The following is a 13,908-nucleotide window of genomic DNA, read 5'->3' as shown; positions in this document are numbered from 1 at the left end:
AACTGAGGTTAGAGTAAAGACATAGTGGGCATATTGCTCCCCTTCCTAACAAAAGTTATTTGTAATAATAATTATTTTTAGTCTTCATGCCTATTTCAGAGACATCACTGTCCGGCACATTTATGGCAAGCCAATCTTCCCCTACTGAATGGATAAATCACAGGTGTAATGGATCTTCTAATGGCACCCATGAGCATTCCTTCCAATGCTCTGCACTCCTCTAATAAAAGCAGTTGAGTGAAATAAACACCTAATCAGGTCATCTGCTTAACAAATTCAGCCATTATCCAGAGAGACTTAATTGCCAGCCTTCAGTAAATATTTTGGTGTTCAAACTAATCAAAGCTGTTCATCTCAGAAATAACTGCAGAGAAGAAAGTGGAAGATGGAATAAGCTCAAATCAAGTAATGATTTAGTCATAAATCATGACCAGATCTAAGCCAAAGACCTCTGATGTTGAGATCGCTGAAGAAGTAAGCAGACATAAGGAGACAATTTAACTCTGAAGCCTCTCGGGCAAAGGCGTGCAAGGAAAAATTGAAATCCATTTACAATGACATCACCATTGGGAATTATATTTCTAATGAGCACTAATGCCCTCTGATCCCGTCCATAGGATGCAACAGCTAGCAATCAGAAAAAATAAATAATCACAAAGAATTTCAAAAGATAACAATAAAAACAAGCCCTCAAAATGAAAGCATCCTTGGTCTCCCCCGAGGAGAAAGCAAGCAAATAAACATAGCAGACCCCATTTCACCACCGCGTTGTGTTTGGACCACTGCCAGGCATCAGAAACCACACTTGATCTTTTGAGTTTTTGGCTGAGGGGCAGAAGCTAGGACATCTCTGAGAGGAGTGGGAAACAGGAGGGAGGACTCAGAAAACATGCATCAAGCATTCTAGAAGATAGCCGAATCAGTTCTTGGCGACTTTCACACAGCCCAGAAAGGGAGGAGCCTAACGGAGAAGATGTCTATCAGGGATAGTAAGATGGGTGGAGGCCACAATCCAGCCAGCACCTTCTGGGGGATGGGCGTGGGACTGATTTGTGCCCAGAGTAGCCTTTCCCACCCGGAGATAGGACAAGCGCCCGCATCATCGCATAACAGCACACTTTCATCCCAAGAGTTGGAGTGGAACTTCAGATCTAACTGTTCACAGCTACCTGAGTCAGTGTAGGAAGAAAGAGAAGCATTTGCTCCTTGCCAGGGGGTAGTTTGTAAGCTTCTCAGGCAGAAGAAATCAGGAATCTCCACAAACTTGGCTCACCACGTTGAGATTACTCACTGTCTATAAAGAATCTGCCAAGCTTGCTGAGGATGGGGAGGTCAATGCCGTCCTGATGTAAACTGCCACGCAGGCTCCAGCACAACCCAGCTCAGAAATCTAACCCACTCAGAGATCTAGCAAAACTCTTCACCTTGGAACAGATTTCTTTACTAAGAGAAGTCTATGTGAGTACAGTGCCTCTGCTCACACAAATGGGCTTTAATTACTTCTGCAAATGGCAAGTGCTCTGTCAGTAACCTTACACTCATGGTTGCAATTAAGGAACATTCATCATTTTAAAAAAGTTCATTATTTATTGTAACCTGGATTATAGCTGCATTTTTCTGAAACTGTCAGTGTGTGACAATGTTTTCTAAGTTGTCCCTGTTTATAAACACAGCCATGAAAACACAGTTAAATCATAGAGAGTAATCACAATGACAAAGACATTTAGAAAAAGCCCACCCAGAGCAGATAATAAAGGAATCCAAGCTCTCACCTCTGCTCTCTGTGTCCTGGGAAAGGCAGATGACTTCTCTATGGCATAAACATCCACCAGGTAGAGACATGCTCCCTGCTCCCGGTCCAAAATGGCTGCAGTTTGAATGACACCAGTCTGCCGTCCAATGGTAAAGAGACGTCCAACAGTCTTTTCTTCACAGTGAACGGAAACGATGTAATATTCCACTGGAGCTTCTGACCCTCTGGGGCTAGCTGCTTCTATGGATATGACATTGGTACCAATGGGCTCCCCTTCCTTCAAGATGGTTATGTATTTGTTCTGTGTGAAAACCGGCCCATCGAGGCCCTGGAGGATGACGGTCAATTCCGTGGTTGACTTCCTCCTCTCTGGGCCCAGGTCTGTGGCTGATACTATGAGGTTGTAGATGAGCTGTGAAGGCACTAATGCAGAAGCCACACGAAGGTCTCCACTGTAGCGATCCACAGTGAAGGTTTCTGTGTCTCCATTGACTATTTCATACTCCACCTCACCATTAGCGCCTTCATCAGGGTCTGCAGCCATGATGGTAGTCAAGACAGAACCGATCATGGCTGAAGGGTCTGCAGCCAGGGCGTTTTGTGATATAAACATCGGGACATTGTCATTGAGGTCTGTCACCAAAATGGTCACATTTTTCAAAGCATACCTCCTAGTTTCTATCGGCACAGCTTGGTCGTTGGCTTTCACTGTTAACTCAAAGAGATTGGCAAATTCCCGGTCGATCTCAGCACTGGTGTAGATGGTTCCTTTGACTTCATCTATGCTGAAGTGGTTGCCTCGGGGCATCTGTTGAATGATGGCGTAAGACAGCTGCCCATTGATATCCGCATCTGGGTCATGTGCTGTCACAGAAATGACAGATGTACCAAGAGGGATGTTCTCCACTATAGACTTAAAAATGTCTCCCGGAGGAAAGCTTGGGGGGTTGTCATTGAAGTCCCTCACATGAATCACCACTGACATTGTGGATGACCGAGGAGGTCGCCCTTGGTCTTTTGCTGTGATGTTTAATTTATATAGAGACTGTGTCTCAAAGTCCAACTTCTTGGCAAGAAAGATACTCCCAGTGTTTGGGCTAATACTAAAGGTCCCATGGTTGTTTGATCCTGTGATGGTGTAGTGTAAGTCTGCATTGACACCCGAGTCAGAATCAGTGGCAGTAACAGAGGACACCAGTTCACCAATCCTCATGTTTTCCAAGACATCCACAAATAGTGTTGACTTCGGGAATGAGGGTGTGTTGTCATTTTCATCCAAAATGTCAATACTTAGAGTACAGGTTGAGTTGAGGGAGATGGCCCCTGAATCCACTGCCTGGATGAGGAGGGAATAGGCCGGGGTCGCCTCATAGTCTAACTTACCTACAAGAGTCACCTGACCAGAGAACTTGTCTATGGTGAACTGTCTTTCTTCGTTTCCTTTGAGGATAGAGTAGTGAATGAGGCCGTTATTTCCTTCATCCACGTCGGAGGCAGACACCCGTAAGACCTGGGTCAGATTGGTCGCCGTCTCTGACACGGTAGCTTGGTAAAAGTCTTTTAGAAACTTGGGGGCATTGTCATTGATGTCCTTCATGTAGACATGCACGGTGGCCTGGTCCTTGAGAGGCTGAGGGAGGCCCTGATCTGTGGCTATCACTGTGAAGCTGAAGACTGCTGTCCCCCGCCTCCTCATGAGTGACTCCCTGTCAAACTTGTGAGTGTTGGTGAGTTCCCCAGTGACAGCATGCAACTCAAAATCAGGCTGTGCCACCTCAAAAGCATACCTTACCTCCCCATTAGGCCCGAAGTCTTTGTCCACCGCACTGACCTTGCCTACGAATGACCCGGCCCTCTGCTCCTCTTCGAAGTAGAATGTGTAATTGGTACTATTAAACAAAGGCCTGTTGTCATTCACATCTTCTAAAATCACAGTGACATTCACAGTAGCACTTAGGGGCTCCACTGCCCGGTCAGAGGCAACAACCAATAACACATATCTCTCCTGAAGTTCACGGTCCAATTCACTTTTGATGTACAACTGGCCATCTGGGAATATGCCAAAGGCATCCCCAGTATTCCCATCTGTGATAGTGTACGCTATTTCCCCATTTGCCCCAGAATCTTTATCAGAAGCTTGCACTTTAAAGAATCGAGAATTCACAGGCTCCGACTCAGAAAGTGTGACCTCATAGGAAATCTGGTCAAACACTGGTGGGTTGTCATTCACGTCATGGACATAAACTGTCAGAATGATGCTGGAGGAGAGCTGGGGGACACCCATATCAGAGGCCAAGATCTCTACCTGGTATGAGCCAGCGTGGACATCCAGTGGAGCCAGCAGACTGATGTTACCATTCTGCTCATTGATAGCAAACAGGTTTTTGGGGTTCTGCTTCAGGCTGTAGAGCACCCTGCCATTGACACCCTCATCAGGGTCCACGGCTTTGGCCTGGAAGATGCTATGTCCTGCCTGCCAGTTCTCCACTGCGTTTATGCTTTCTACTGCCTGGAGGAAGTGGGGAGCGTTATCATTCAAGTCTTTCACTGTGATGTTAACCACGGTGTCTCCCGTTACTGCTCCCCCACTGGCCACGACTCTCAGCTGATAAAAAGACTGCTCTTCCCTATCAATCACACTTGCTGTGGTCAGCTGCCCTGTGACGGGATTCATAGCAAACATGCCTCTCTGGTCCCCGGTAGTGATGAGATAGCTAATGTTGGCATTGAGGTCCATGGTGGTGGCAGAAACACTGCCCACGTGGTACCCCAGGGCCACGTTCTCAAAGACCACGAAGCTGTAAGCAGCCTGGCTGAATACAGGTGGGTTGTCTTGTGTATCTAACACCGTGACTGTTACTATGGCCTGGTTAGGAGACTGTAAATTGCCCCCGTCGGTCGCCACTATTTGCAGCTGGTAGGCTGTTTTCTCTTCTCTGTCTAGGGCCATTCTTGTAGAAATAACCCCGCTCTTAGCATTAATCTGAAACCTCGACCTGTCTCCAGCTGAGATACTGTACTGAACAGTTCCATTGGGACCCATGTCTGGGTCAGTAGCAGACACTGTGGTAACATAGCTACCTCCAGGCTCATTCTCCTGAATGTGAGCAAAGTATTGGACTGGGTAGAACACAGGACTGTTGTCATTGATGTCCAGGAGACTGACATTCACCTGAGCTGTGGATGACTGGGGAGGGGAGCCCAAGTCTGTCGCTAGAACCAATAGACAGTAGAAGGCTTGTTCCTCTCTGTCTAGGGAGGAGATAGTACTCAGCCTCCCAGATACAGGATCCAGGCGGAAGAGCCTTTGGTCACTCTCAGCCTCTTGCAGGGAGAAGCGCACTGTCCCGTTGTCACTCAGATCCCCATCGGTTGCCCCTAGAATCAACAGCTCAGTCCCAGCTGGAGCGTTCTCAACTACAGACACCTCATAGCCTTCAGGCTGGCTAAACACGGGCTTTTCATCATTGACATCCAAGATAGTTACCACAAGCTGGGCATAGGACACCTTGGGGTGGACCCCCTGGTCTCGGGCACTGATATTCAGTACAATCTGGGAGGCAAGTTCACGGTCAAGGCCCCCCGCAGCACTGGTGGTCACTAGACCACTGTGCTCACTAATGTGGAACCAGCCCAACCCATTTCCAGAGACGATGCTGTAGCGCAGGTTAGCATTGAGACCAGAGTCACCGTCGGTGGCAGACACCCCACTCACATAGCTCCCCGGAGGCGCCTCCTCGCTCAGGTTCACTCTGTACACTTGCTGCGCAAAGACCGGAGGGTGATCATTGATGTCATTGACAAAAATCACCAAGCTGGCCACGGAGGAGCGCGCCTGAACCTCGGCGGTAGGGGGCGCCCCAGAGTTATCCGAGACGGAGACTGTGAGGTTGTAGGAAGGAATTCGCTCGCGGTCCAGGGCGCTGGCCACCTTGATGAGACTCAAGTTGGGCACCTTGCTCCTCTGTACCTCAAAGTGGCGTTGCTCATTGCCCCCGAGAATCTGCACTGAGATGTTTCCATTGGCTGCCGGGGAGTCCGCGTCGGTCACGGTGAGCAGAGCCACCACGGTACCCACCTGAGCGTTCTCATCCACCGAAGCGTAGCGCGAGGTGGCGGGGAAGTAGCGAAACTTCACTACAGGGTCGTTGTCATTGACATCCAACAACTGGATGATCGCTTCTGCGCGCCCAGTGAGCGAGGGCACGCCCCGGTCCGTGGCCTGCACTGTCAGCGAATACTGTCGCCGGGCCTCAAAGTCTAGCGGCTCTCGCACGGTGATGAGCCCCGTCTCCGGGTCCATCTGGAAGGGGGTTCCCTCATCCTGCAGCCGGTAACGGATGTCCGCATTGGTGCCCTCGTCTGCGTCCGCCGCCGCCACCTGCAGGACACTCGAGCCCACAGCCGCGTCCTCAGGCACCCCCGCCTGGTAATGGGAACTGCCAAACACCGGGGGATTGTCGTTAATGTCCTGTACAGTCACATTGACCTGAAGGTAACCCCGCCGCTTTGGCTCACCCTTGTCCTCCACCTCCACCAGGAGCTGGTACTGAGGCGTGACCTCGCGGTCCAGCCCGCCCTTGGAGACCAGGTGCAGGAACGCTCCCTCGCCACTGGGGTTCAAGGTAATGTCCAGGCGAAAGCGACCCGCCTCGTTGCCGCGGACGATGCGGTAGGAGCGGTGGTCCACGCCGTTGGAGCCGATGTCAGAGTCCGTGGCGGTGTCCAGAATGACCTGACGCCCGCTGCCACTGTCCTCCTTGAAGGTGACCACGATCGAGGGATCTGGGAAGACTGGGGCATTGTCGTTGAGGTCACGCACCAACACCCGCACCTCGGTAGGGTAGGTGGGCGCGCTGGAAAGGACCACCAGGTTGACCACGTCGCTGGGCAGGCTCTCGCGGTCGATGGTGGCTGTGGTGTACAGCGCTCCGGTGCTGCTGTTAATAGCGAACAGGGCGTGGCTTTCGCTGAGCCGGTAGGTGAAGCCGGGGCGCGTTGGGATGGTACCCACCAGAGTCCCTGGGGGCTGCTCTTCCATCACCTGGAACACCTGACGCTGTTCGGCCGCTTGGACCCGGGCCGGGCCCGGGAGCAGAGACAACAACCCCCAGACTCGCAGCAGCTGGCACAGGGATGGAGAGAGTAGCAGGAGCCGCCTGCGGCCGGGAGCCGGGTCTGCGGCCAAGTTCATGGTCCTGGTTTCCAGGAACCGCGAGAGGAAGAGAAACAAGGTGAAGGAAACGGGCTGATCCAGAGGGCTTCTGAGTGGCGCCAGTAAAAAGCCAGTTTGGCCGGAGATCTCTACAGTTTAGAAGAGTGAGCGAGGGGCAGTTGCCCAGGAGAAGGCTCCTGGTGGCCGGGGAGAAACGCAGCGCAGGGGAGGATGAGGCGACAAGCGGCGGGGCATCCCTGGGCTCTCCCGAGAAAGTTTCCAGGCCTCCAGACACTTGGATTGGAATCCCGAGTCTGAGCGTCCTGACCGCGAATAGGAGTTGCGAGAGGCGGCCTGGATTTCAGGGACCCGAGGAGTCACTCACTGCAAGCACATCTCTCCAAAAACTTTAGAACTTACCCAGAGCGCGACGCCAAACAGGACAGAGCCAAGGGCCGCAAAGCCCCTGCACCCCGGAGACAGAGCGAGGACGCCGGGAGAACCCGAAACTGGTGGTGCAGACTCTTCTCAGTTTTTGCTCCGGGGGAGCTGGGGAGGTCGTCTCTGGATCGGGCACACTCGCGGAGGCAGCAGGGGCACCGCGTCTCCAACAGCGCTCAGCTCCGTCCCCTCGCGGGTAACCCAGGCTGCCTTTGCGCCAGCCGCTGCTTGGAGCCCGAAGTCCAGCCCAAGCTGCTGCAGGCGCTGCTCCGCATCCTTCACCTCCGCGCGGGCATCGATTGTACATCCACAGAGCGCGGGTTCCCCTTCCTCCTCCGCGTCGCGGGGGTCGGGCAGCAGCAGCGGCGGCAGCAGCAGCGCTGGTTCCCCGAGTCCCCTCCCCTCACCATGCCAGGGGCTCTTCCCCGGGCGTTAGCGGGCACCAGCGCCCCCGGGAGCGCCTCGCCCTTGTCCTGGGATCTGTGCTTTTATTGTCCCGGGTCAGTTTCACTTTGTAATCCGCTAGGCTTTGTGTTTGGGGAGGGGTGGGTCCCTCCTTCGCGGTCCCCGCGGACGATGGGGACTCGGAGGTGCGGTGCAGCTGCACTGGGCGCCGGGTGGGCGCGCTCCTCCACAGCCAGGGCTCAGAGGTGGCACCACGGCGGATCTGGAGCCCGGCGAGTCCCCCGCTGCCTCTCCGGGTCCCTCGCACTCTCCCCGCCCCTTCCCCGCTGCGCGCACACACGCACTCACACACACGCGCGCACACACGGAGGGGGGAGGGCTGTCCGCGATCGCGAGCAGGACTGAGAAACTTTGCTCGCCCCTCGATGCTCCCGGACTCCAGTGGCCGCCACTCCCCTGTTCTGGTCCTGTCACCCGCGGGCCCTGCCCCGCTACAGCCCATTGGCCACAGCCCCGCCCGGCGTCCCCGCCGCCCTCGCCTCCAGCCGCCACTGGCTGGGGCGACGCTCGTCACCGCGGCCTCCGAGGCTGTGGGCGGGCGGTGGGCGAGCCCCGCGGCAGAGGCGCAAAGAAGGGGCGACCACCCCCAACTCCTTTCTATTTATTTATTTTCCCTTTTGGTCAAACCTTGGCCGGTGTCGGCGCAATCACAGCAAGAGGCAGCGGCGGAATAGATGGGGGTGGGGTCAGGTTTGGAAATAAATAAGTTTAGTGGCCGGAGCTGGGGGTGCCATTAGGCTGTTAGGCTGGTAATAACTCGGTGGAGGGGGTCGAGGGAAATGAAAGAAAGGCTGGGGGCGAGGGTCTGTTAACGCGGGAGGAAGGATTAGGCAAAGCCTGTCTGGGAATGCGCGCCGCTGCTGAGCTTTAACCATTTCCTGCCCTAGCCAGGGGCAGTGCCCGAGCGAGCTTCTGCCCACGGGACCCCGCAGAACCCCAGCTCTTCCCTACTCGTGAACCTGGGTCCCAAGCTGCTGTCTCTCGGGACTAGGGGACATCGAGGCCTCGGTGCCTGCAGACCTCCAACTTCTCAAAGGAAGAGAGGGGCACGCCTGTACCCGCAGCTTGGTTAGTCTCACAGCTGGAATCCGGTCTACAGATCAGTCCAGAGGCTTCGGCTGAAACAATGGCAGCTTCTGCGGGGACAATTTCCTCTTACAAACCCAGTTTGGAATTTTGACCCCCGGTGGGCTCCCCCTGCCCAACATTTTCTAGCCAAAGGAAATCTAATAACGTTTGGTTTCGGTTTTGGTCTGGGGGGCGGGAGGAGGGGGGAGAATAGCTGTAAGAAAATAGAAATAAATGAAATGAAGTTTAAATTTAATTTTTTTTAAGTGTCACACATCACCGACTGTGCTCAGATGATTCCCCTGCCTCATCTTATTTGTGTGGTGCGCGCGAGGTTTCTTTAAAAGAAAAATAAAACGTGACTAGGAATCGGGTCAATAATTTTCCCCTTTAAGGGAACCAACTTGCAAAATATGAATTGAAGCCAAACAATGCAAATATAGGGCATATGTCATACAATTTTGCCACAGGAATCCCTCCAAACCTCAAACTTTCTGCGCCCAAAGATTGTTTAAGCGCGGGCCAACACTGCCCCCTGCTGGTTACAGCTAGTCTTGCAGAGACGGTGGCTGGTTTCGTGCTTGAAATTAAATGCAGACCGGGAGGATCTGGTTACAGAGCTAATTCCTCCTTCTTGCCAAGGGATGGGGGCAAAGAAAAGGATCTGCAAGGATCTCCTACTGCCTTTCCTTGTGTGAGGTCAGAAAACAATCAAAAGCGATAGAGAAGACAGCACACTCAAGTCTTGAATGCAAACCGACTGTAACCTAAACGGAGGAAGGATGGAGCCTGATTCTAAAACCATCGCGAATTCCTTTGTTTAGTTAGAACATTCGCTCCTGTCTCTTCCACACCTACAGCGTGATGGGTGAATTGGACGCAGACCAGACAGTTAGTTATCTCTATTGCTGCATTTTTCAGACTACATAACTATTGAACGCCTATCATTAACCTCCCCCTCCCGCTAAAAAAAAAAAACAAAAAAAAAAACGCCCGTCAACATTATTTTATCACTGCCAACTACTTACCCCTTAAATGCCATTATTTTGTTGTAATTCAGCCAAGAAATATTTGTAGATTAAAGTTGGATCTACAAGTTAATACAAGTCGTGACTGTGAGTGTGAAGATTGTAGAAGTCTTTTTTTTCCTAATCCTGCGCGGTTCAATACTCGGACACATAAGAACAGGAAGAAATCACTCGGATATATTTAGGGGAGATGGTAGGGTTTTGCTGGTTTGCCTGGCATCTGTTTGGAGAACATGTGAGATGCCTTCACAGCTCGACAGGATGGAATTAACATCTTTTGCCGGTGAATTTAGTTTGGGAAAACAGGTAATTTAATTCATTCTGTGAAATGAACTGTTTACTCTGTGAAATAAGTATATAGTCTTCATTTTACGAAATAAAGCAATACAAAAAATGGGTCATATTCAGACCCCAAATATTTGTTTGGAAAATTCCGAGAGAAGATTTCCACAAATTATTTAAGCAACGATATGGTTAGTTAAACTAACTTTGCATAATGATATAATCTACTCATTTGTAGATAATTCTATACAAAACTACAATTTTGTATGCTTAGTATGTAATTTAAAAAGAAATATAGAGAATGTCTAGTATAAAACATGAAATGAAGCTTTTGTTACGTTTTATTTTCATTGTCTCCCTTAGATTTCTAGAGCTGTGTTAACATAGTACACTATCATAAATATATGTGTACAATTTTTATTCCTCCTGGTAGGAAGATGGTTCGCTCACTGGGTAAAGGCATTGCCAGGGATGCTTGACCACCTTGGTTCTACCCCCAGAACCCATTTAAAAGCCAGGCAGAGCAGCACAATTGTCTGTAACCCTGGCGACCCCTAGCGGGAGATAGGAGGCATACACAGGAGAATCCGTGGAAATCAGGCCAAGCACCTTGAAGGATGCAGTGTTTAAAAGAAGCAGGCAGGAGCAAGGTGGGAAGAGTGGACAGGCACCCCAGGATTATATTCCCAGACCTCCCAAGGTGGGAAGAGTAGGCAGCCACCCCAGGACGTCCTCTGACCTCCCAAGGTGGGAAGAGTGGGCAGGCACCCACATGTCCTATGACCTCCTGCATCCATACACAAGCGAACACAAGCACATCTCTCTAACATACAGACAAAAGAAACATTATTCTTCTTGTAAAAGTGAAAGACACAAGGTCATTGTATACAGGAAATATATTTTAAAACCATGAAACACACTCATAAGTAGCTGTCAAATGTAATGCAGCCAGAGAAGGGAGATATAAGGGACATTTCTAGCTGTACATTTTCTCTTGTCTTCCAGCAAACCTAAACAAAATACAGTTTATTTTGTATACCCATCTAAATTATTTTTCCTATCTTAATTATTTATGAAAATGGTGTTAAAGTCAGAGTTTTTAACAAAAATGAAATTAGAAGCCAACTAGGAAGCATGCTGGTTAGCTCTTGTCAACTGGACACAAGCTTGAGTTGCTGAGGAAGGAGGGAGTTGCCTCCTTCGAGTGGGTCTGTGTCGTGTCTGTGGGTCAGTTTCTCGATAAATATTTGATGCATAAGTTGAGCCACCCCTGGGCAGGTGGTCCTGGGCTATGTAAGAAAGCAGGCTGAGCAAGCTGTGGGAACAAGCAGGTCAGCAGCATTCCCCACTGATTCCCACCCATGGTCCTGTTTAGGTTTCTGCCCCAACCTGCACCGGTGATGGACTGTGATGGGGATGTGTAAACCAAATAAACACTTTTCTCCCCGATTCAGTTTTGGTCTGTGCTTCATCGGAATAAGTGACTAGAACATGTGGTTCTCGGGGAGAGGTCATTCGCCAATGTCAGTGGGTAATAAGGACACACATTTGTGCCCAAGCATGCGAGGCATCAGAGAATTCAAGTCATTGAACTTCATAGCTATATTGAGACAAGTGATCTTGTGGTGCTCTGTTATGCTCTGAACACACTCTTGCAACCATTTAATTTGGTATCCAAAATGTTTTTCTATGGTTTTTGGACAGAAGTGACAACAATTAGTTGGACCACGCTCCTCAGTTTCTAATGCATCTGCAGCTGGGGCTAAATCTCTTCCTACCTTCCTCCAATTATCTTTCTCCTCTTCTCATCCCTTCTTTTAGATTTCCTCTCTGAATCCAGTCTTCCTCTAGTGAAGACTGTCAACGAGGCTGGATCTAGAATTATTGGTGAGAGAAACCTCTGAGCATGTCTGGGAGGAATTTCTGGTTTAACTGAGGTGGGAAAACTCACCCTGAGTGTGGGGGGCACCATCTCATGAGCTGGGCTTCTGGACCAAATAGAATGAAGAACTCAGCTGAACATCATCCCTCGCTGCTCTGCTGTCTGGCTGCAGATGTGGCGTGACCTGCTGCCTCCTACTCCTGTGGCTATGATGAGTCTGGTCCTCAGACTGGGAGCCAAATTAAACTCTCCCTTAAACAGCATCATCCCACAGCAACAAGCCAGTTTCCCACAGCAACAAGATAAGTGACTAAGATGAAGCCCCTCCCCCCCATCATTTCTTCTCTTTCTCTCTTCTGATTTTTGTTCTTTTCTATTCTGGTTTAAATGTCCAATGTGCCCAAGTGTTCGAGCATGTGGTGCTCCCTCTGTTTGAGAAAGATGTGGAAATGTAGGAAGTGGAGTCTTGATGGATGAAGTGGGTCACTAGAGGCGGTCCATGGGGCTTTGTAACCTCCTGCACATATTCCCTCTCAGCTTCCTGAGCATGGATGCAGCCAGTCTCTGGCTCCTACCATCATACCTTCCCACCTTCATTGAAAATCACCTCAAGTTACTCCTTGAAAAGCATTTGGTCACAGCAACATGAAAAGTAACCAACACACGGACTGCCCGTCCACTCCCAACCTCCAGGCCCACCACCGTGCCCTCTCTCCCCTTCCCTCCACACTGGCCACTGCATTCCTTACTCTGCCCATTCACTCTGCACTCCTCCTTATCGCTCATGCCCACCACACCTCACTCCCCAGAGGCAGCCGCCTCAGTCGAAGACTGTTCCTGAGTGGTCTTGTGAAAGTCCACTTTAGCTGTGCTGCAGTTTTAGCTGAGGCACGTGACATTGTGCTCTGCGTGTAGTTCCCCCTGCTGCCTGTTGTACCACACCCCCACCTTTCTATTCATCCCTTCACTGCTGCTCTGACTTTGGCACTTTGCTCTGTCTGTACCTACAGTGGCCACGCCACCCCATTGTGCAGTCAGACAACAGCTCACCTCCAGGTCCCTAGCATCACAAAGAACTCTGCATTTTTTTTGTCTGTTTGTTTCCTTTTTGTTATGTTCTCAATGTTTAGTTCAGTTTTTCATGATTTTTTTTTACATTTTCTCATATGCATATTGAAAGCTATTCATTTTCCTCAAGGTGCTGCATTGGCCTACCCATAATTAGACAAGTACTTTATGCAAATGAGAACAAAGAAACACAGCTGAAGACAAAAATCTTGTCCACCTGCATAGATACGACTAAGAACTAATTATTAGAGGAGTTTAAATATCTTCTAGATCAAAGTCTAGTTCAAGTTCTACTAAATTCAATTCTGTGAAACTTAAATTCCCTAGGCAGAAGTTAGCAAATTACTCCTACTTCTGAAAGGGTCTCCCCCAAAAATCTCATTTCCCACCAACACAGCTCTTACCTAGCAAGCCTCTTAGTTAGCTGTGAGCTTCCTGCATTGTTGAGGAGTCTCTTCCTATGACACCTTATTCTGCAGAGATGTCCCCATTCACTTCCATATCTGGTTTATAAGGATATGCAAAGCCTTTTTAAGACTCTCTTGTTCCCAAACAGTGCGTTTGTCCTAGAAATCTGCTCTGACACACAAAGCCAGTCTTCTTGAATCCACTGTAGTGGAGTGGAGTTTTCTCCTGTCTTTTTCCCCCATCTTATTTTCTGCATCCTGACAATTTAAGATTCTGTTTGTCATGATGTTATCATTTGCTTTTGTTTGTTCGATTTTTCAACTGTTTAAAAAAATAATTATTATATTTTACCTAGAAC

General features: G+C 49.9%; 1 protein-coding gene across 1 annotated transcript in view; it reads right to left on the bottom strand.

Moving 5' to 3' along the window:
* The window catches only part of Fat4 (FAT atypical cadherin 4), a 132,949-nt gene extending 125,694 nt beyond the window's left edge, over nt 1-7,255 (bottom strand). The window contains exon 1 of the mRNA XM_076574027.1: nt 1,773-7,255. Coding sequence (XP_076430142.1) covers nt 1,773-6,947 — 5,175 coding nt within the window. The 5' untranslated portion in view covers nt 6,948-7,255. The remainder of the gene's footprint in view (nt 1-1,772) is intronic.
* Between the last annotated feature and the right edge of the window lie 6,653 nt (nt 7,256-13,908).

This window comes from Peromyscus maniculatus, chromosome 6, assembly GCF_049852395.1.
Source record: "Peromyscus maniculatus bairdii isolate BWxNUB_F1_BW_parent chromosome 6, HU_Pman_BW_mat_3.1, whole genome shotgun sequence".
Taxonomy (NCBI): Eukaryota; Metazoa; Chordata; class Mammalia; order Rodentia; family Cricetidae; genus Peromyscus; species Peromyscus maniculatus.
The sequence above is the reverse complement of the archived record's forward strand: the minus strand, read 5'-3'. Positions and strand labels throughout refer to the sequence as shown.